This window comes from Dasypus novemcinctus, chromosome 9 (assembly GCF_030445035.2).
Source record: "Dasypus novemcinctus isolate mDasNov1 chromosome 9, mDasNov1.1.hap2, whole genome shotgun sequence".
NCBI classification, from domain to species: domain Eukaryota; kingdom Metazoa; phylum Chordata; class Mammalia; order Cingulata; family Dasypodidae; genus Dasypus; species Dasypus novemcinctus.
In genome coordinates, this window is record NC_080681.1 from 87,340,874 (window position 1) to 87,362,466 (window position 21,593).

At 38.0% G+C, this 21,593-nt stretch overlaps 1 protein-coding gene across 7 annotated transcripts in view; it reads right to left on the reverse strand.

The window, feature by feature from the left end:
* MAST2 (microtubule associated serine/threonine kinase 2) overlaps positions 1 to 21,593 on the reverse strand; it is a 236,912-nt gene that overhangs the window by 195,580 nt on the left and 19,739 nt on the right. For all 7 annotated transcript variants that reach the window (XM_058303653.2, XM_058303651.2, XM_058303652.2 and 4 more), the window contains exon 2: positions 5,630 to 5,777. In XM_058303653.2, coding sequence (XP_058159636.1) covers positions 5,630 to 5,777 — 148 coding nt within the window. The remainder of the gene's footprint in view (positions 1 to 5,629; positions 5,778 to 21,593) is intronic.

Genomic DNA, 21,593 nt, shown 5'->3' on the forward strand with positions numbered 1-21,593 from the left:
GTCTAGAAATTAAGATTATATCAATAAAAGTAACTAAAAGTGTCAAAAGAGTGGAGAAAATAAAATATGACAGATAAAACTCAAATAGTCAGGAATAAATTTAACCAATGACGTAAAGCACTTGTATTCAGAAAATGGCAACTCAATGTCAAACAAATCAAAAAAGTCCTAAATAACTGGAAGAACATTCCATGCTCATGGATTGGAAGACTAAATATCATTAAGATGTCAATTCTACTCAAATTGATATACAAATTTAATGCAATCCTGATAAAAATTCCACCAGCATTTAAAAAAAAACAAAAACACAATCATTCATATTATTTGGAAGGGTAAGGAGTCCTGAATAGCCAGAAACATCATAAAAAGGAAAAGTGAACCATTATCTCCAGACTTTAAATCATAATACCTACCTATAGTGGTAAAAACAGCATCGTACTGGTCTAACCACAGACATAATAAACCAATGGAACCAAATTTACGGTCCAGAAACAGACCCTCACAGATATGGTCAAGTGATTTTTGACTAGCCTGTCAAAGTCACACAGTTCAGTCAGAACAATCCATTCAACAAATGGTGCTGAAAGAATTGGACATCCATAGCTGAAAGAAGGAAAGAGGACACCTATCTCACACCTTATCCAAAAATTTACTCAAGATGTATCAAAAAACTAAAAATAAAAGAACCATAAAACTTCTAGAAGCAATTATTGGAAAATATCTTCAATACCTGGAGGTAGGAGGTGGATTATTAAAGAAGATAAGAAAAGGACTGAGTGGACTACTGACGTTTAAAGTATGTAGAAGCTTTAATTAGTTTTATTGTAAAATTGTTGACATGTATAGAGTGGATAGTAACACATAGTGAGTAACAGTTTATAAATGGGGATGTGACTGAAAATGGTAGGCTAGTTATGTAAATGCCAATTGAAAGAATGCTTGAGAATAATCTAGGAACTGGATAGCACAGTAAAACAAAAGGTGGATGAGAATTGTGGTTGATGGTACAGATGCAAGAGTGTCCTTTGTTAGCTAGAGCAAATGTGTATCACTACTGCAGGGTGTTGGAAATGTGGAGAAGCATGGGAAAAATACAGCTGGAGTGACCTATAGACTGTGATTGGCAGTAATAATATAATATTCTTGCATCTATGCAAAAGAGGTACTGTGTTAATACTGAGGCAGTATGGAAAATGTGAGCCAAATGTACACTATGGACATGGCAATAATCAGATGATATTCTTTTATCTGTAGCAAATGTCACACCACATTGTGGTGTGTTGATGGAGGGGTATTGTTTGGGAATTCTGGACATGTGCATGACTGTTTTATAAGTTTATAACTTCTGTCATAAAAATAAATATATATTTAAAAAATAATACAGGAAGTGGACTTGGCCCAATGGACAGGGCAACCACCTACCACATGGGAGGTTCGTGGTTCAAACCCCAGGCCTCCTTGACCCATGTGGAGCTGGCCCATGCGCAATGCTGATGCGCAAAAGGAGGGCTGTGCCACACAGGGGTGCCCCCTGCATAGGGGAGCCCCATGCACAAGGAGTGCGGCCCATAAGGAGAGCCGCCCAGCGTGAAGGATAGTACAGCCTGCCCAAGAATGGCGCCGCACACACGGACAGCTGACACAGCAATAGGATGCAAAAAAAAGAAACGCTGATTCCCAGTGCTGCTGATGAGGACAGAAGCGGTCACAGAGGAATGCACAGCAAATGGAGCAGACAGCAGACAGCTGGCGGGGGTAGGGAAGGAGAGAGAAATAAATAAAAAATTTTTTTAAATAATAATAATAGGGTGGGTTGGGGGAAAGACACACCAAATGTAATATAAGAACTATGATTAGTAGTAAGATTTTGACAATATTCTTTCATAGTTTGTAACAAACATCTCATGACAATGCAAGGTGTTGGTGGAGGGCTGATGTATAGGACCACTATGTGATGTTATGCATGTTTGTTTAGTAAGTTCACAACTTTTACTATACACTTAATTGTTTATGTATGTTCATATATAAATGATATAAAGATAATAATAATTGGATTGGTTAGGGTAAAAATACTTTGTTTAGTAGTAATATTTTGACAATGCTCTTTAATCATTAGTTAAAAAGGTTTAAAAACAATGCAAGTTATTGGTGTAGGGTGAGATGTTATATATGTTTGTTTGATGTTATATATGTTTGTTTTGTAAGTTCACAACTATTATACATTTATTGTTTGTGTATGTTTATGTTTGAGTGTTATATTTCAATAAAGTAATATATATATATGTAAAAAACAGCCACAAGGGGGGAATAAATAAATAAATCTGAAAAAAAAAAAAAATGAGGGAGGGACTAAGACATTCCTAGATAGCAAAAGCTGAGGCACTTTGTTACTACTATAACAGCCTCACAAGAGATGCTAAAGAGAGTTCTGCAGGTTGAAGGGAAAAGACAAAAGAGAACAGACTGAAGTCACATGAAGAAATAAGGATCTGTGGTAAGAGTTTCATCAGGGTAAATATAAATGATATACTATTTTATTTTTGGTTCATAACTCCATTTTTACATCCTACAGGATCTAAAAAATAAATGAATAAAACGTACTGATAAATCAATGATTTGGGACTCATAATGTACAACATGTGATTTGTGACAAGAACGACATAAAGTTAAGGGGATGAGGAGGTACAGGAACATAGTTAGTGTATTGAAGTTATAAAGCTGGCATCAAAGCAAGCGAGATTGTTACAGATTGACGGTGTTAAACTTAAAGTAATTGTTTTTTAAGGTACTGAGGCCAGGGATTGAACCAGGGACCTCATATATGCGGGAAGCCAGCACTCAACTACTGAGCGACAGCAGCTCCCCTGACAGGGTGTTAAACTTAAGCCCCACGGGAACCACAAAGAAAATCAGAGAATATGCAAATTCACAGACTCAGACATTAGGACACAGGTTACCAGGAATGGGGGGCAGGAAGAATAGGGAGTTAGTACAAAATGGTTGTGGAGTTTCTGTTTTGGGTAAAGGGAAAATCTGGCAAATCATGGAGTTGAGGGTACAGCAACGTTGTAATATGATCAATCCCACTAAGTGGTATACTTAGAAGGGTTCAGAAGATTTATCTTTTATATATGTTTCCACAATTAAAGAAAAAAGAAAGATAAACTAATGTGATAATGACAACTAAACACAATATATGATACTGGGTGGGACCTAAGAATGGAGGAGAGGGAAGTAGATTTGGCTCAATGGATAGAGCATCCGCCTACCACATGGGAGGTCCAAGGTTCAAACCCAGGGCCTCCTGACCCGTGTGGTGAAGCTGGCCCATGCACAGTACTGATGTGCAAGGAATGCCATGCCATACAGGGGTGTCCCCCGCACAGGAGAGCCCCACGCACAAGGAGTGCGCCCTGCAAGGAAAGCCGCCCGACGCAAGAAAAAAAAAGTGCAGCCTGCCCAGGAATGGGGATGCACACACAGAGAGCTGACGCAGCAAGATGATGCAAAAAAAACGAGACACAGATTCCCGTTGCCTCTGAGAAGAATACAAGCGAACATAGAAGAAAACATAGTGAATGGACACAGACAGCAGACAACTGGGAGGGGGGGGGGAAGAGAAACAAATGAAAAATAAATCTTTGAAAAAAAAGAATGGAGGAGAAACAGCTTTTAAAAGAAGAATTAGAATATAGAATTTAAGCTTTATTTTAATGTCAAATTTCTTGAACTTGATAACTGATTACATAAGTAAATATCTTTGTTCTTAGAAAATGTACAAGGTTGTATTAAGTATTCAAGGAGCATGATGTATATAACCCACACTCAAGTGCTCAGAAAATAGTCAGAAAGATAAATAGTTAGATGGAATGATAGGTTGATAGACAGAATAATATGGCAAATGTAGCAAAATGTTAAAATTGGTGGATATTAGTAGTTGGGGGATGGAGTATGCCAGAGTTCTCTGTATGGGATCTGTACTATTTTTGTAACTATCCTGTAATCTTTTAAAGTATTTCAAAATTAAAAATTTGAAATTTACAAAAAAATCAACTCTATTTACTTGTGGAGAATTAGAAGCTACCACATCCTTAAAATAAGACCAGAATGCTAGGGGAAAAAAAAGAATAAGAAAAAGCTCTATGTGATTAAACATGTACATGTGACAAAACTAAAATTTCAATTAAAGAGTAAGGAGATAGTTACAGAAATAGCTCTGAATAGGGATAAAAAGAAAAAGAAATTTAAAAAACTATTTGTTGCTTAATGCTAGGCCAAATAGTATGACAGGACTGCATTTTCTTTTCCACTAATGTAATATTTTTAGCACTGAGATCAAATTAATTCTCTTTTTTCATACTCTATTGAGTGTTTAAAATTATGCCACATTTTGGCAAAATGTTAAAATTGGTTGATCTGGGTAGTCTGTGGTTGGGAATATATTAGAGTTATCTGGATTGGGTTTGTATTATTTTTGCAACTGTCCTGTAGGTTTAAAATTATTTCAAAATAGTTTAAAGAAAAAAATGTATTCAACATATCAATTGCTTCCTATTTGGACCATGACTTCCTTGTATAATTGTCCTCTTGGACTTTTTAAGTGCTTTTCCTTTGGACGTAGAGATGCAACTATGGGCTTTAGCAATGCAGGAAAACAAGAAAGTAAAAAAACTCAAGGATGTGAAATCTACAGCAATGGGCAGAGAGCAAAAATCAGACTGAAAGAGAATAAATGACCAGTGACAGTTGACAACAAAGAAATAACTAGCAGATTCAAGAGGTCAGCAGTCAGAGTCCATGAGGAAGTAAGAAGATAGCCTATACCCAAGTGTTCTACAAAAGACTATCATCTCATGCCAAGTCAATTGGTATACCCTTAAATTCTGTCAACACAGTCCCACATTTTTTTCCAATCTGATAGCATCTTTTTTGTGTGTGTGTGCATCACTTCACCAGAGGCCTGCACCTCTCCATGCCATGTAGGTCTGGGACACCTTTTTTCTTTTCTCTTTTTTTCCAGGAGGTCCCAAGGATCAAAATCAGGTCCTCCATATGGTAAACAGGAGCTCAACTGCTTGAGCCACAACTGTTGCCCTTCCACATTTTTGTTTGTTTTTCTTCTCCCCCTCCCTCAGCCTGCTGTTTTTGCTGTCTGTGTCCATTCGATGTGTTATCTTCTGTATCTATTTCTCTCTTTTTTTGCCTTCTCTTTTCATCTTGCTTCTTTAGGATTCACCATCCTGAGGACTTCTGACGTGGAGAGGTTCCCTGTCAATTGCGCCACCTCAGTTCCTGGTCTCCGCTGTACTTCACCTTGACTCTCCACTTCATCTCTCTTTTACATGTCATCATCTTGCTGCGTGACTCACTTACGCAGGTACTGACTCACCATGCAGGCACTGGCTTACCACGAGGGCACTTGGCTTGCCACGCTGTCACTCACATGGGTACTTGGCTCACCACATGGGCACTTGGCAACTGCGCAGGCACGCTTTCTTTTCTTCTTTTTCACCAGGAGGCCCCAAGGACTGAACCCGGATCCTACCATACAGTAGGCGGAGGCCCTATCACTTGAGCCACATCCTCTATCCTCCCTCCCACATTTTTATAAACAAAATTAGATATTTACCTGACAGAGAACTGGCCAGACTTCCTCTTCGTAACTTACAGTCATCCTGACTAAGCTGTCGTTGGAGTTTAGCTTTTCCAGTGGATGAAAATATGTCAGGATTACTGAGCTTCCTGAAGAGTAGGGGACTAAGTCCAGTTACCAAATCCTTGAAAGAGAAAAGGACACAAGTCTTTAACATGTCTCTAGTGTAAGAACTTTACATTAAGCTTCTCTCTACAACATTATTACAGTTTAAAAGAAACAACATTTTCTATTTTCTGCTCAATAGCTAAATCCAGAAACATGTTTCTTAGTAAAAGCTGTCTGAGTGTGCTATGAAGGACATGGGAAATTGATATAAATTGCCAAAGGACATATAGGGGAGGAGGCTCAGATGATAGGACATTCCAATAGAATATATTATTTATAAGTACACTGTTAACTACATAACTACTTATATACTTTTCTCTTTGTATTCACATATTTCCCCTATACCCAGTAAAGAAAAGCACACTTTAGTTTAAAATATATATATATATATATAGACCTTTCTTTACGTATCACACAAAGTTAGAAATAACTCTATTTTAATGCTGAAATCAAAATGACCTTTTCTTTATACGCTGATAATAGGAGCTAATATATATTTTCAAAGAAAAAGTATAAAAATGATGGAGAAAAAGAGACAATATGAAACACTGATACTGCCTTTATTTTAGTGAAGTCCATCCCACTCACTTTCAATGCTTCTTCCTCCTAACTCAGTAAGCAGTGTCGAATCATACTATCAAGATTTAAGACATTTTTCAACCACATGGCCAACATCCACCTGATCAGCAGCAGTAAGCAGTGTCCAATCATACACCAAGATTTAGACATTTTTCAGCTACCTGGCCAAAATCCACCTTATTAGCAGCATTAAGTGGGAAAGTCTTTTGAACAAAATAAGGCCAGTAAGGCATCACTTTCAGATTTTATGCAAGAAGCTACAACAAAAACTGATAAGCAGCACATCAAACTGATCTAGATAGCACAGAGACAAAATAAGAAGCATAAGGAGAAATAGCTGACACATATAATACCTGCCGTTTGAAAAACAAGACTCCTCAAGTAACAGGCAATCCTGAAAGTCACGGGGAGTGGGGAGAGTAATTATCCAACTCTCTCTGAGAAAGATTTTTTTTTAAAGAACAAAAACAGCAAGGCCATTTAACTGTGATAGGTGGGTTCCCAAACATGGGAGAATACTATGATTGTTTGGTGGTAGCTATCCAATAAATGATTTACAAATAAATAACTGAAATGAGAAGGAAAAAAAGATTTTTCTAAAAAAAATTGCTGGTAAATGAATAAAAGGAAAAGGAAGATAATATTGAGGCACTAAATCATCAAAGCAACTGATATGCCCAAGAAACTGCAGCAGGAATGAGTAGGGAAAAGGGAATCAGAAATGGTAGTTAATGCAAAAAGAGAAGGCCACTGGGGAGCAGCCTACATTCCAGCCTTAAATGCGGCAAGGATGAAATAATAACTACAAATCAAGGAGAAACCATACCTGGAAACTGAATTATGTATCCAAATTTAGACATGTTCTTAATCTTAATCCTCATTCCTGTGAGTGCAAACTCAATATAAAAAGGACTTCTTGAAGATGTTTTCTTTTTATGACCCAACTGAGGAGGATAGGTCTTTTTATTTTTAAGGAGGTACCAGGAATTGAACCAGGGACCTCATACATGGGAAGTTACTGAACTACACTGCTCAGGGTGGGTCTTAATTTGGATCACTGGAGGCCTTAGACAGGGATAGCCAAGGAAACAGCTAGAAGCAAGAAGTCAGGAGGAACCCAGAAGAGAAAGGAAAGGATATTACCAAGAGACAGAAAGGCAAGGAATCCCCAAAGATTGCCACAAGCCAGCACCAAAACACGACTGACCCCAGGAGAAGCAAGCCTTCTAGCCTGCAAAACAGTGAGCGAATAAATGCTTGTTGTTTAAGCCAACCCACTGTGTATTATTTGTCATAGTGACCTGGAAAACTAACACACCACAGAAGGAACCCACATTTGGGCACTACTGCTGATAACCAACAAAAGAGTGATGGCCACTGGGAAAGGCAATCCCCCCAACAAGAAGCTCTGAGTGGACAAAACTGAAGAGGTACTAGAAAAGATAAAAGTGGAGTAGATATCTTATATGAAGATGATGTAGAGAGAGAGCTGCTCCATCCTCAAAAAAAAAAACTTACAAATGGGCTAAATAAGAGAGCTAACATGTGTATGCCTGTCACACTACATGGATGGACCATCAGTCTTAGCCAGGAACAATCACCAAGAGAAGACTCAATCAGCAACAATTAAGAAAAAGACTTATCCTTTTTTTTTTTTTTTCCTTTCTTTTTGCTTTTAATCCCCCTCCCCCCTCTTTTGCTGCTAGCTTGCTATGTCTGCTCTGTGTCCATTTGCTGTGCATTCTTCTGTGTATCTGTATTTTTTTTTCACTTATTACCCCCCCCACCTTGTGGCTTGCTTGTTGTCTGTTCTATGTGTCCATTCACTGCGCACTCTTCTGTGTTTTAACTTGTCTCCCTTTTTGTTGCATCACCTTGCTGAGTTGGCTATCTGCGGCACTTGTGGGCCGGCAGCACTCCGCCGCACTTGAGAGTGAGCCTGCCTTTAAAAGGAGGCCCCGGAATGCAAACCCAGGGTCTCTCATATGGTAAACGGGAGCCCAACGGATTGAGCCACAGCCGCTTCCCCCTATCCTTTTCAATCTCCCTATTCCTACCATGACACACCAATGAAAAGAAGCCAGAAAACAGAAGAGAGGAACAATGAGAAAGCAGATCGTGTTCCTTCTTATTCCAAGTCTCTCCAAAACTTGGCAAAGGGAAGAAAATATAAATTAATTGGATATGAAATTTAAGTTTTAATTAGGATGTCTTTTTAAACTTTTTACTTAAGTACATTATTCAGTTTAGAAAAATGAACATATCTAAGTGAATTTCCAAAAACTGAAGATATCCATGTAACCAGAAACAAGATTTCCTTTTTTAAAAAGACATCAACAAAACCCCAAAAAGCCCCCTTGTGCTCCATTCCAGTCACTACCCACAACCTCCTCCCCAGGGTAAGCAATATCCAAGCTCCAATCTGTATCGAACACCTCACTCTCCTATCCTGGCTGCTCTTAATAATTTCTTGGGGCAATTAAAGGATGTTCTATTTTAAAATTCCAGTATTTAACTTTATTTATGATCAGAGCTGGCAAAGAAAGAATTAGTGAACTTGAAGATAAGATTATTAAAATCATCAATCTGAGGAGCAGAAAGAAGAATGAAAAGTAATGAAAAGAATAATGGTGGTAATGGTAGCACAACATTGTGGACGTAACAGCACTTGAATGTGGTTAAAAGGGAAATTTTAGGTCGCATATAAGTTACTGGAATAAAAAAACTTTTTTTAAAAAGGACAGAAACAGACTAGATTACTCACAGAAAAGAAATAAAAATGATTCTTATATGAGAACCTCATTCCTAATAAGAGAAATATAAATTGCAACTAACTACACTAAGGAAGTTTTTCACCTTTTTCCTTTCATTCTGGGAAAGACCACACAGGGGTGTGGATAAGCAGGCACACACACACCATGGGAAATTTCCATAGAAGGCAATTTGGTAATTTATCAGAATGACAAACATAATCAACCCAGGTCTTTCACTTCTAGGAAACTATCTGTTGCAGTTTGATACTGTTTATGAATTCCAAAAATAGATACTGGATTATGTTTGTAAATTGGTTTGCTCCTTTGGGCATACTGGATTGGATTGGATTCAGAGGTTTTATTTTTTTCTTGATTAAATAATGATCAAGGCTTTGATTACTCCACATCAGTAGGATGTTGAGTACCCACCCCCTTGGTGGGCAGGGACTCACAGAGAAATCACACCACGGAGAAAAGAGGTGGGAGCTTTGAGCTGTAGCCCAGGAAGTAAAACACACAAGAGAGAGCAGAGCAGCTGAGCCAAGGAGAGAAGGTCCCATTATACACAGTAGAGGCCCCAGGAAGAGAGACACGCTGTACACCTGATGGTCTACAGCTGGCCTTGTAGAGAAAGCAGAGCAGCTGACCCCAAAGAGAAACATACCCTGGGAAGAGAGGAACCCAGGAAGCCTGAATCCTTGCAGATATTGGCAGCTATCTTACTCCAACACATGGCAACAGACTTTGGTGAGGGAAGTAACTTATGCTTTATGGCCTGATAACTGTAAGCTTTGACCCCAGATAAATACCCTTATAAAATACCCTTATAAAAGCCAACAGATTTCTAGTATTTTGCATCAGCACCCCTTGGCTGTCTAATACATTATTCCATCAATTTTTTACATGCAATAACATATGCACAAGGTAATACAGTGCAGCATTATCAAATGAGATCCAGTAGTGGGGGGGAATGTGAACAGACAAGAAGAACCTATGGGATATCATCAAGCATACCAATATAAGCATTGTGGGAATCCCAGGAGGAGGAGGAGAGAAAGGGACAGAGAGGCTATTCGAAGAAATAATAGCTGAAAAGTTCCCAAATTTAATGAAAGACATTAATATACTCTTCCAAGATGTTCAACAAACTAAAAACAGAATATACCCAAAAAGAACCCAATGCACCACATTATAAACAAACTATCGAATTACAGGGATAAAGAAGAATTCTGAAAGTCACAAGAGAGACTCAATTAGTCACATACAAGGGAGCCTCAGTAAGATTAAATGCCAATTTCTCATTGGAAACCATGATGGCAAGAGGGCAGTGGGAAGACATATTTAAAGTGCCAAAAGCAAAAAATTGCCAATCAAGAATTCTATATCTGGCAAAAGTGTCTTTCAAAAATAAGGGAGGGATTAAGATTCTCCCAGAAAAACAAAAACTGAGGGACTTCATCACCATTAAACTGGCTATACAGTAAATGCTAAAGGGAGTGCTGCAGGTTGAAAGGAAAGGACACTAGACAAGTCTCTGAAGCCACATGAAGAAATAAAGATGTCCAGTAAAGATGACATTGGTAAATGTAAATACCAGCACTGCTGTATTTTTTATTTTTAACTCCACTTTTTACTTCCTGCAGGATCTAAAAGGCAAATACATAAAATGCACTGATAAATCAATGGTATGGGACTTATAATGTATAATTATGGTAATTTGTGACAAGAACTACATAAAGGTAGGGGCAAAGAAAGAGTATAGGAACATAGATTGTGTATATTATTGAAGTTAAATTGGCATCAAAGCAAACGAGATTGTTACAGATTTAGGGTGTTAAACTTAAGCTCTATGGTAACCACAAAGAAAATATCAAAGAATATGCAAACTCACAAAGATGGAAAGTACAGTTTACCAGAGTGGGGTCAGGGTCAATTGGGAGTTAATGCAAAATGAGTGTACAGTTTCCATTTGGGGTGAAAGGAAAGTTCTGGTAATGGATGGTAGTGAGGGTATTGGAACATTATGAATGTGATAAATTCCACTGAATGGTACACTTGGGAGAGGTTAACATGGTAAGATTTAATGTATGCACAATTTAAAAAAAGTAAACTCATGGAGTTAAACTATAGAGTATAGGTTACTAGGAGACAGAATGTGGGTTGAGAGGGGGAAGCTGATGCTAAATGCAGGTAGAGAACTCCCCTACATTTTTTATGTAACATGTATGTAATCTAAAGAGGGAGGCAGGGAGGGAGGAAGGAACGAAGGAATAAAGGAAGGAAGGGAGGAGAATGTTTAATAGAGTTGACTGTAAATATATGGAAATGGATAGAATTAATGGTAACATATTATAGTGAGTATAACACTACTTACTTATAAATGTGATTATGGTTGAGGGAATAATCTAGAGAGGTTAATGTCAATTGAAAGAAAGCTAGAGGACAATCTAGGGACTGAACAACATAGCGATTAAGGTGGTAAATGAGGATTGTGGTCAATAATACAAATCCAAGAATGCTCCTCTATTATAAGGTATTAATATGGTAATACATGGGAAAAATACAACTAATGTAACTTACAGAAGACAGTTAACAACAATATTGTAATATTTATGCAGCAATGGCAAAGATGGTACTATACCAATGCTAAGAGTCAACACTGGGGAGATCTAAGTAGGATTTTTCCTTTTGAAGTAATGAAAATTTCTAAAATTGAGGTGATGGCAGCACAACTCTCATGAAACTGAGAGACAGTGAGTATACATTTGGATGTACTGTACAAGGCAGAGGACCACCTAACACATGGTAAAACCTGTGGTGAATGATGGACTATGTTAAACAGTATTACTTAAATATGAGAACATTCTCTCATGAACTTTAGCAAATATACAATACTAATACATGGTGTTAATAATAGGATGGTTTGTAGGGGAAATGCACCAAATATAAGCTAGGGATTATATATATTAGTATATTAAGACAATGTTCTTTCATCATTGGTAACAACTGTTTCACAACAATGTAAGGTGTCGATGGTGGGGTGATATATGGGAATCCTACATGGTATGCATGATGTTTCATAAACTCACAACTTTTCTAACAAAATAAATAAATCATAAAAAAAGAGAGAAAAAAATCATCTTGCATTTGACCCTTTCAAACTTAAAAGTAACACCCAAATACAAATAGATATTTATCATTCCATTCTGCAAATGAAAATAGTGAAAAATAGAAATGCTAAGTGATACATACTCTGCTTAAAAAAATGGATTACAGCATAGATTTATTCGTAAACTGAATTTATATTAAAAGGATACTTCTTTCTGTGTTACACATAGTATAAAACCAAATTCATCCAGCTAAAAGACAGTCATTTATATAATAAAAATACAACAAAACTTTCAAATAAGATAACCCTGACAAAACACTAATATTTAAAATATTAACAATCCCTAAACATCTTTCAATAACATTCTCAAATCAAAGGTTCATCAAATATATTATATATTATATTGTACCTCTCCCTTGTCTAAAGCACAGTTTCATTAGAAAGGTAATAAATGTCTAGGGCTAAAAACATAACATGGTTATGAAAAAAACCTCCAATTAGAAAATGGGAAAAAGATTTGAACAGACACTTGACCAAAGAGGATATACAGAGTCCAAGTAAGCACATGAAAATAATTTAATATTATTACCCAAGAAATGCAAATTAAGAGCAAAATGAAATATCTCTACACACCACCTATCAGAATGGCTAAAATAAAAAACTAATGACACCAACAAATATTGGTGAGGATGCAGAGTAACTGGATTACTCATACACTGTTAGTAGGTATATAAAATGGAACAGCCACTCTGGAAAAAAGTTTGCAGTATCTTAAAAACTAAACATGCAACTACCATATGATGCAGCAATTATACTTCTGGGCTTCTGTCCCAAAGAAATAGAGGCAAGTTCACAGAAAACCCTTTACACAAATGTTTATAGCATCTTTATTCATAATAACCACAACCTGGAAACAATCCATATGGACTTCAAGAGACAACATGTTAAATAATATGATACCTCCACATCATGGAATAAATACTACTCAGCAATAAAAAGAAACAAACTTTATATACACATAAACTGAAAGTATCTACCAAAAAATACAAGAAGTGAAAAACAGCCAACTCAAGAAGTTTACATATTCTAAGAATCCATTTAAAAAACATTCTTGTGATGACAAAACTATAGAAATGGAGAACAGATTAGTGATATTGGTTGCTAAAGATTAAGTGGGAGAGGTGAGCGGAAGCGAGAAGGAAGTGAATGTGAGTATAAAAGAACAACATGAGAGATTCCTGTGGCGATGGAAATGTTCTGTATCTTGGCTATATCACTGTCAGTATCCATCTTGTGATACTGTACAATAGTTTTATAAAATATTACTATTGGGGCAAAGAGGTAAAAGATATATGGAATATCAATGTATTATTTCAAACTGCAAGTAAATCTAAAAGTATCTCAAAAATAAAAAGTTATTTTTAATAGCTCTATATTACCAGTAATCTTTATAGATGTGACATTTACAGACTTATAGTTTTATGTTTTAATTACTGTTTTCACAGTTGAATTGAAAACTAGATTATAAGCTTCCCAAAAACAGTATCTATGTCTTATTAATCAGGTAGGACCAATGGATTCAGAATTTAACAGACTCAAATTCAGCTCTACCATTTATCTAAGTTACTAAATGAACAAGTTACACAAAACATTCTGTGCCACAGTTCCCTTTACTCCTCCGTCTTTTTATTATATCAATCCCTATTACAGTACTGACATATAGAAGATACTCGGTGAACGTTAGTTACATTTGTAAATTAAATATTTCAAATTATTGGCATTATCTAATATTTCCTAAAAAGCATTAATTCATTTGAAATGTTATATTTTTAAAAAGCATCACATCCAAGTCTATATAACATTGTACATACTTCACATAGATATAATATATATAACATATGCATGTATAGAATATAAATTACATATGTATCTATAACAAAAATAAGTTATACTTACAATATTAAATATAGTGATCACATCAAGCCATAACACAAGTTATGTTTTTATAATGGCTTAAACATAATGACACAGAACTCTTGGTAGATTGTGACAGCGAAGACAGCAGGGTTATTGGATCTTCCTGAATCCCCATGTCAAAACAGACAAAGCAACTAGATCCCAAAGCCAAAACCCCATGGACAACATTTATAACAAAACTTAGTGGGAAGCGGACTTGGCCCAGTGGTTAGGGCATCCATCAACCACATGGGAGGTCCGCAGTTCAAACCCCGGGCCTCCCTGACCCATGTACAGCTGGCCCATGCACACTGCTGATGCACGCAAGGAGTGCCATGCCACGCAGTGGTGTCCCCGCGTAGGGGAGCCCCATGCGCAAGGAGTGCGCCCTGTAAGGAGAGACACCCAGCGCGAAAGAAAGTTCAGCCTGCCCAGGAATGGCACCGCACACACAGAGAGCTGACACAACAAGATGATGCAACAAAAAGAAACACAGATTCCCGTGCCGCTGACAAAAACGGAAGTGGACAAAGAAGAACACGCAGCGAATAGACACAGAGAACAGACAACAAGGTGGGGGTGGAGGGCAAGGGAAGAGAAATAAATAAACAAATCTTTAAAAAAAAAAAAAAAAAACTTAGTGACAAGATGTACCCCAAAGGTCAAAGTACAAGCATGTGGGGACAAACCACCAATAGCCACAAGACTGACATATTATTTGCGTTTATGAGAGAAAAGGCATCTGACAGAGCTAAGAATCAAAAGTTCCCAAAGAGCCACAGGTATTCACTGGAAAGCACAGTGGGCCAACTTGAAAACTGGGAGTGGTTTTGTCTACTCTAATAGTAGGTAAGTGCAAACAGGTCTACAGTGAAATCTGAAGGGAGACAGAAATCTATGAATTCTTCAAAACTGACCTGAAGGCACTAACTTGCACAACAAGGTCCCACAAAAGAAGTGGAATTAAAATTAAAACAGATAGGGAGGGAAGTGGACTTGGCTCAGTGGTTAGGGCGTCCATCTACCACATGGGAGGTCCACGGTTCAAACCCCCAGCCTCCTTGACCCGCGTGGAGCTGGCCCATGCACAGTGTTGATGCGTGCAAGGAGTGCCATGCCACGCAGGGGTGTCCCCGCGTAGGGGAGCCACACACGCAAGGAGTGCGCCCCATAAGGTGAGCTGCCCAGGGTGAAAGGAAGTTCAGCCTGCCCAGGAATGGCACCACACACACGGAGAGCTGACACAACAAGATGATGCAACAAAAAAAGAAACACAGATTCCTGTGCCGCTGACAACAACAGAAGTGGACAAAAAAGAACACGCAGCAAATAGACACAGAGAACAGACAACTGGGGCGGGGCAGGGGAAGGGAAAGAAATGAATGAATGAATGAATGACTCTTTAAAAAAAAAAAACAGATAGGGAGAGAAGACTGTGGGAAGATGACAGAGTTGTAAGCTCCACGTTTAGTCCCTCTACTAAAACAACTATTGAACTAGGAAGAACCATCCTAATCAACTATTCTGGAATGAACACTGTACAGCATCCAGGGAAGAGCTGGAAGAGCAGGCTGGTAAAAATCCGTTGAAATTCACCCTCCCTGCAGTGGCTACCACCCCCCAACAGCAAGGCAGGCTGCACTGGGGACTATAGCCCAGGCTCCTGGTATAGCCTGCTGGTGCCAGGGTAGGCTATACTTAGTTCTCTAAAATCCGTGGGTATGTGGTCTGATCACTGATCAATGCTTTTTGATCAGCTACTTCAGATAGCTCTGATGCAGGTTCTGAGGGCAGTCACTGTTTCAACCCCCCTCAGGCAAAAGCTGAAAATGAGTCAAAGAGTCAGCGCCAATTTTTTTTTTTTCTTTTTGGGAGCAAAAACAGTTTGGAAAAGTCACAAATTGACAGCTCCAGCCCCCAATAACAGCAGAAGAAAAAAAGAAAAAGAAAAAAAGAACCTAGCAATTCCAGAGTGAGAACACTAGATTTCCAATGTTATAACAAGATAATACTCCAAAAGTTCAGTTCTCAATTTAAAAATCACAAAACATACAAAGAAACAAGAAAGCACAGGCCATTCATGGTGGGGAGAAAAAGAATTTGCCAGAAACCATCCTTGAGGAGACACATATACTGGAACTATTAGTCAGACTTTAAATCAACTGTCTTAAATATGCTCAATGAGCTAAAGGAATCCATAAACAAAGAACTAAAAGCAAAGGAAATTATTGTCTCAACAAAATAACAAAATAAAAAGAAAGAAATCATAAAAAGGAACTTATTAGTCAGCCAAAGGGGTACTGATGCAAAATACCAGAAATCTGTTGGCTTTTATAAAGGCTATTTATTTGGGGTAGAAGCTTACAGTTACCAGGTCATAAAGCATAAGTTACTTCCCTCATCAAAATCTATTGCCACATATTGGGCAAGATGGAGCTGACATCTTCCAAGAGTTCAGGTTTCTTGGGTTCCTCTCTTCCCAGGGCTCTGTTTCTCTCTGGGCTCAGCTGGCCTGTGCAGGAAAGCTGGTGCAGCAAGATGACAGTACAAAAAGAGACACAGAAGAAAGACAATAAGAGATGCAACAGACCAGGGAGTGAGGTGGTGCAAGAGACTGAGCGCCTCTCTCCCACTCCAAAAGCTCCCAGGATCAGTTCCCAGTGCTGCCTAAAGAGAAGGCAAACAGACACAGAAGAACACACAGTGAATGGACATGGTAAGCAGACAGTGAGCACAAAACAACGAGGTGCAGGGGAGAAATAAATAAATACTAAAAAAAAAATTCCATCAGCCTTTTCTGCAGAAATGGGAAAGCCAATTATACGATTCATTTGAAAGAATAAGGGGCCCAAAATAGCCAAAAATACCTTGAAAAGGAAAAACGAAGTTGGGGGACCCACATTACCTGACTTTAAAGCATATTACAAAGCTACAGTGGTCCAAACAGCATGACACTGGGGAGCCAGTAGAGCTCAGTGGTTGAGCACTTCCCAAACACAAGGTCCAAGTTTCAGTTCCCAGCCCCAGTACTTCAAAAATAGGATGGATAGATAGATTAGATAGATTAGACAGACAGACAGACAGACAGATAGATAGATAGATAGACAAAAAGAAACAAACATAGCATAGTACCAGCACAAGGATAAAAATATATTGACCAATGGAATCAAACTGAGAGTTCAGAAATAGACCCACCTACAGTCAACTGATATTTGACAAGGCTACAAAGTCCACTCAACTGGGACAAAATAATCTCTTCAACAAATGGTGCTGGAAAAACTGGATATCAATATCAAAAAGAATGAACAAGGACCCTTATCTTATACCTTATACAAAAATCAATTCAAGATGGATCAAAGACCTAAATAAAAGAACCAGGATCATAAAATTCCTAGAAGAAAATATAGGGAAGCATGTTTAAGATCTTGTGGTAGGCAATGGTTTCAAAAACTTACACCCAAAGCATAAGCAACATAAAATAGATAAGTGGGACCTCCTCAAAATTAAAAACTTTTGTTCTTCAAAGGACTTGTCGAGAAAGTGAAAAGAGAACCTACTCAATGGGAAAAAATATTTGGAAACCATACATCATATATCTGATAAGGGTCTGATATTCAGCATAAAGATTCTACAACTCAACAATAAAAAGTCAAACAACCCAATTTAAAAATGGGCAAAGATTTGAATAGACATTTTGCCAATGAGGAAATACAAGATGGCTAAAAAGCACATGAAAAGATGCTCAATATCACTAGTTACCAGGGAAATGCAAATCAAAGCCATAATGATATCATTTCTTATCTACTAAACTGGCGACCTTTAAAAAGAACAGAATACCACAAGGGTTGGAAAGGATGTGGAGAAACTGGCACACTCATTTACAGCTGGTGGGTGTGTAGAATGGTGCAGTTCCTGTGGAAGACAATTTGGTGGTTCTTCAGCAAGCTAAATATAGAATTACCATTTGAGCCAGCAATCCCCATACTAGGTATATACCCAGAACTGAAAGCAGGAACACAAACAGATAGATGTACACCAATGTTCGCAGTGACATAATTCACAACTGCTAAAAGATGGAAGCAACCCAAATGTCCATCAACAGATGAATGGATAAACAAACTGGTATATGTATATAATGGAATATTATTCAGGCATAAGAAGGAATGAAATACTGATGCATGCAACAACATGGATGGGCCTTAAGGATATTATGTTGAATGAGATAAGCCAGGCACAGAAGGACAAATATTATGTCTCATGATAAGCAACCAGAAGACAGAACGCATAGAAAATGGGAAGCAGATGCATAATCTGTACAGAATTTATAATTAGATGAATAGTAGTGGTTTTGGGGATGGAGAGAGGTGATGGTATTGTGATATTGTAAATGTAGAGGACAGCACTGAGGTATGTGTGTAGAGTGTGGTTTGACTTTTTATTGCAGACAGTGAGTGCAAAGAATGAGGGAGTTAGGAGTAAATAAATATATCTTAAAAAAAAAAAGTGACAATATTAATCCTAGAGTCTCTCTCCTACCTTTTTCTTCCTGATCAGAGGCAATGCAAAGAATCATGATATACAGTAAATAAACTGTTGTGTTTTCTTTTAATAAAAGCAAGAAGAAGAAAACAAATGAACTAGATAGGAAAAAAAAAGACAAAGTAAAGAGAAAATGTGTATAGAACTGGAAGAGCCAGGAAATCTCAGAAAGCAAGACACCATATTTTTCAACACTACATGAAAACAAAAGGAGTTCTGTGACGTTAGAAAACTACCCTAAATAATGCCCACTTCTAAAAGTTCAGATTAACATACTAAAGACAAGCACACTAGATGAAAACTGTAACACACAGAAGCAGGCTAGTAAAATAGGGAATTAATAGACAGATCTAGAACCCAGCAGAGAGTCCACATGGACATCAGTAACCTCCAAGATGGCTGCTGGAAGACCCCCACCCCCAGGATTCTGCTATCCAGAACGAAGACTTCTGGATGCCAAGAAAAGCCCCAGATGTTCCCTAGGGACTTTATCATTGGGTCCACACTAAGGGATTGATAGGTGGGGTAATCAATCAAAACAGCAAACAGCTGGAACCCCGTCCCTGCCATGAAGAAAGAGGTGGAATAATAGTTTAAAAGCCAGGCACAGGCCTGAGCTTTCTAGCCCTGTTCTCCTGCCTCTGGACTTGTTCCCTGCCCTCTGTGTGCCGCTCTAGCCATTTTTCCTCTGCCATGTGGCCACACCAGTAAACCTGGGGATTTTTAATCTATAATAGGAAATTGCAGCTTGTAAATCAGCCCTCTTTATCCCTTTTTACCCTTTCCTCTCTACCTGGGACCCTTGCTCTGTTATTTTCTCCCATTTCTCTTCCCTCCCTACCTGAATAAATTACCGGCCTAACTCACCCAGCGTGCTCTTGACATTCATTTCTGCAGCATTGCCAAGAACCTAGATAAAATCTAGTAACAACACTACTTAAAAATGAGCTAAACAAACACTGATGACACAAAACATCAATCAGGATTAGGAAAATTCACAAGAGTGCTCAAGAAAAAATTACAAATAGAATTTTAAAATCATTTAAGAAATGACACTAAACTAGAACACAAGAATGAACAAATGCAACACAAATGCCTTAAAAGATATAGAAGATAAAATGGGGGATTTTTTTAAATATCAAAAGAAGTAAAAAGAATTTAAGAGAAAATAATGTTGAAATAAAGAAGATTCCAACACACAGCTAACAGTTTTTGCAGAAGAAAATCAAAGTAAGACAACCAATACTGAAAATGTAATTTCCATAACTTTCCAAAAATTAAAAAAAAAAAAAGAAAAATACATACGGAAAGAGCATACCAATATACATGAGAATATAAAGCCCTTCATAAGGAACTCATGGAGAACAAACTTCAGGCAACCAAAATAGAGTGGTAAGCATTAAATATACAGTTATTTGTAGAATTACAAATGAATATACACTCAAAAGAAGAGAGTACAGTATATAATGTAAATAGATCAATCACTAAAATTGGGAGATGGGGCAGATGGAGAATGTACATAATGTCACTAACGGTATATTTTGTTATATATTTTACCATAGTTTTTTTAAGTGGAAGCAAACGTGGATGTGGGCACTCTAGCACCATACTTCCTTCCAGGAGCCTGTTAAATTGAGAATAGCTGAGACCCAGCCACATTTTTCTGTCTTCACTTTGGCTCCCTTCCTTCTTCCTCTTCCACATAGCTGGGCTGACAAAGTGAGAAAAGCCTGAGGATAGCTCTCACTAACTGCTTTCCCTCCCCCATTTGAAGGGATTGCAGAGACTAAGCTCTACTACAGGCAGAGGAAAACAAGCTTTTCCAGATCTCCTAGCTATGCACAGAAGAGGCTTTTAATTGCACTTACAGTGGGATGATGCAAAACTCTTGAGGATTTAGAGGGTATGAAGGGAGATTATGGTTCTAAACTATCTATTACCAAAATAAAAGAATTCCTATATAGTTTGAGTTAAGGACTACATTGGGGTTTGAGTCCTATGGAACAGCTAGCTAGATGATGGACAAACATGATTCACCTTCCTCCAGGGCACAAGCTACCTGTCTTGCAGTTAGACAAGACTTGTGACTAAGTTCTGGAAATGGAATATGGGTGAAAGTGATTAAGCCCAGCTTATCAAAACCTTTCACAAGATTCCCCACTTCCTTCAGGTGACCTCGGAAGTCATATGTAGAAAATCATACAGCATCCATCAGCCTGAGTCATTTTTAATGCATCTGTTACAGCAGCTAGTATTGCTTTAACTAATAAAAGACCAAAGCCTCAGCTAAGCCAGTAATAAAGTGACCCTTACTCTTATTGATCAAAGATTCAAGATATTTCTGGGTCACCTGAACAAAATCATCTTGGTATCACCCCGCTGAAATAATTACAGGACTTTAAAAAAATCACTACCAACTATTTATTTATTTTTTTTTTTAAGATTTATTGTTCATTTCTCTCCCCTTCCCCGCCCCCACAACAGTTGTCTGCTCTCCATGTCCATTTGCTGTGTGTTCTTCCGTGACCACTTCTATCCTTATCAGCAGCACTGGGAATCTGTGTTTCTTTTTGTTGCGTCATCGTGTTGTGTGAGCTCTCCATGTGTACGGCATCATTCTTGGGCAGGCTGCACTTTCTTTCGCGCTGGGCGGCTCTCCTTACAGGCACACTTCTTGCATGCATCAGCACTGCGCATGGGCCAGCTCCACACGGGTCAAGGAGGCCCAGGGTTTGAACCGTGGACCTCCCATGTGGTAGACAGATGCCCTATCCATTGGGCCAAGTCCGCTTCCCTACCAACTATTTCTATACTCTCTGCTTTATAAAACACTCCTGAGGGGAAAACAGTCTGACAGTTCCTCAAAATGTTAAACATAGAATTAATTGCTATATGA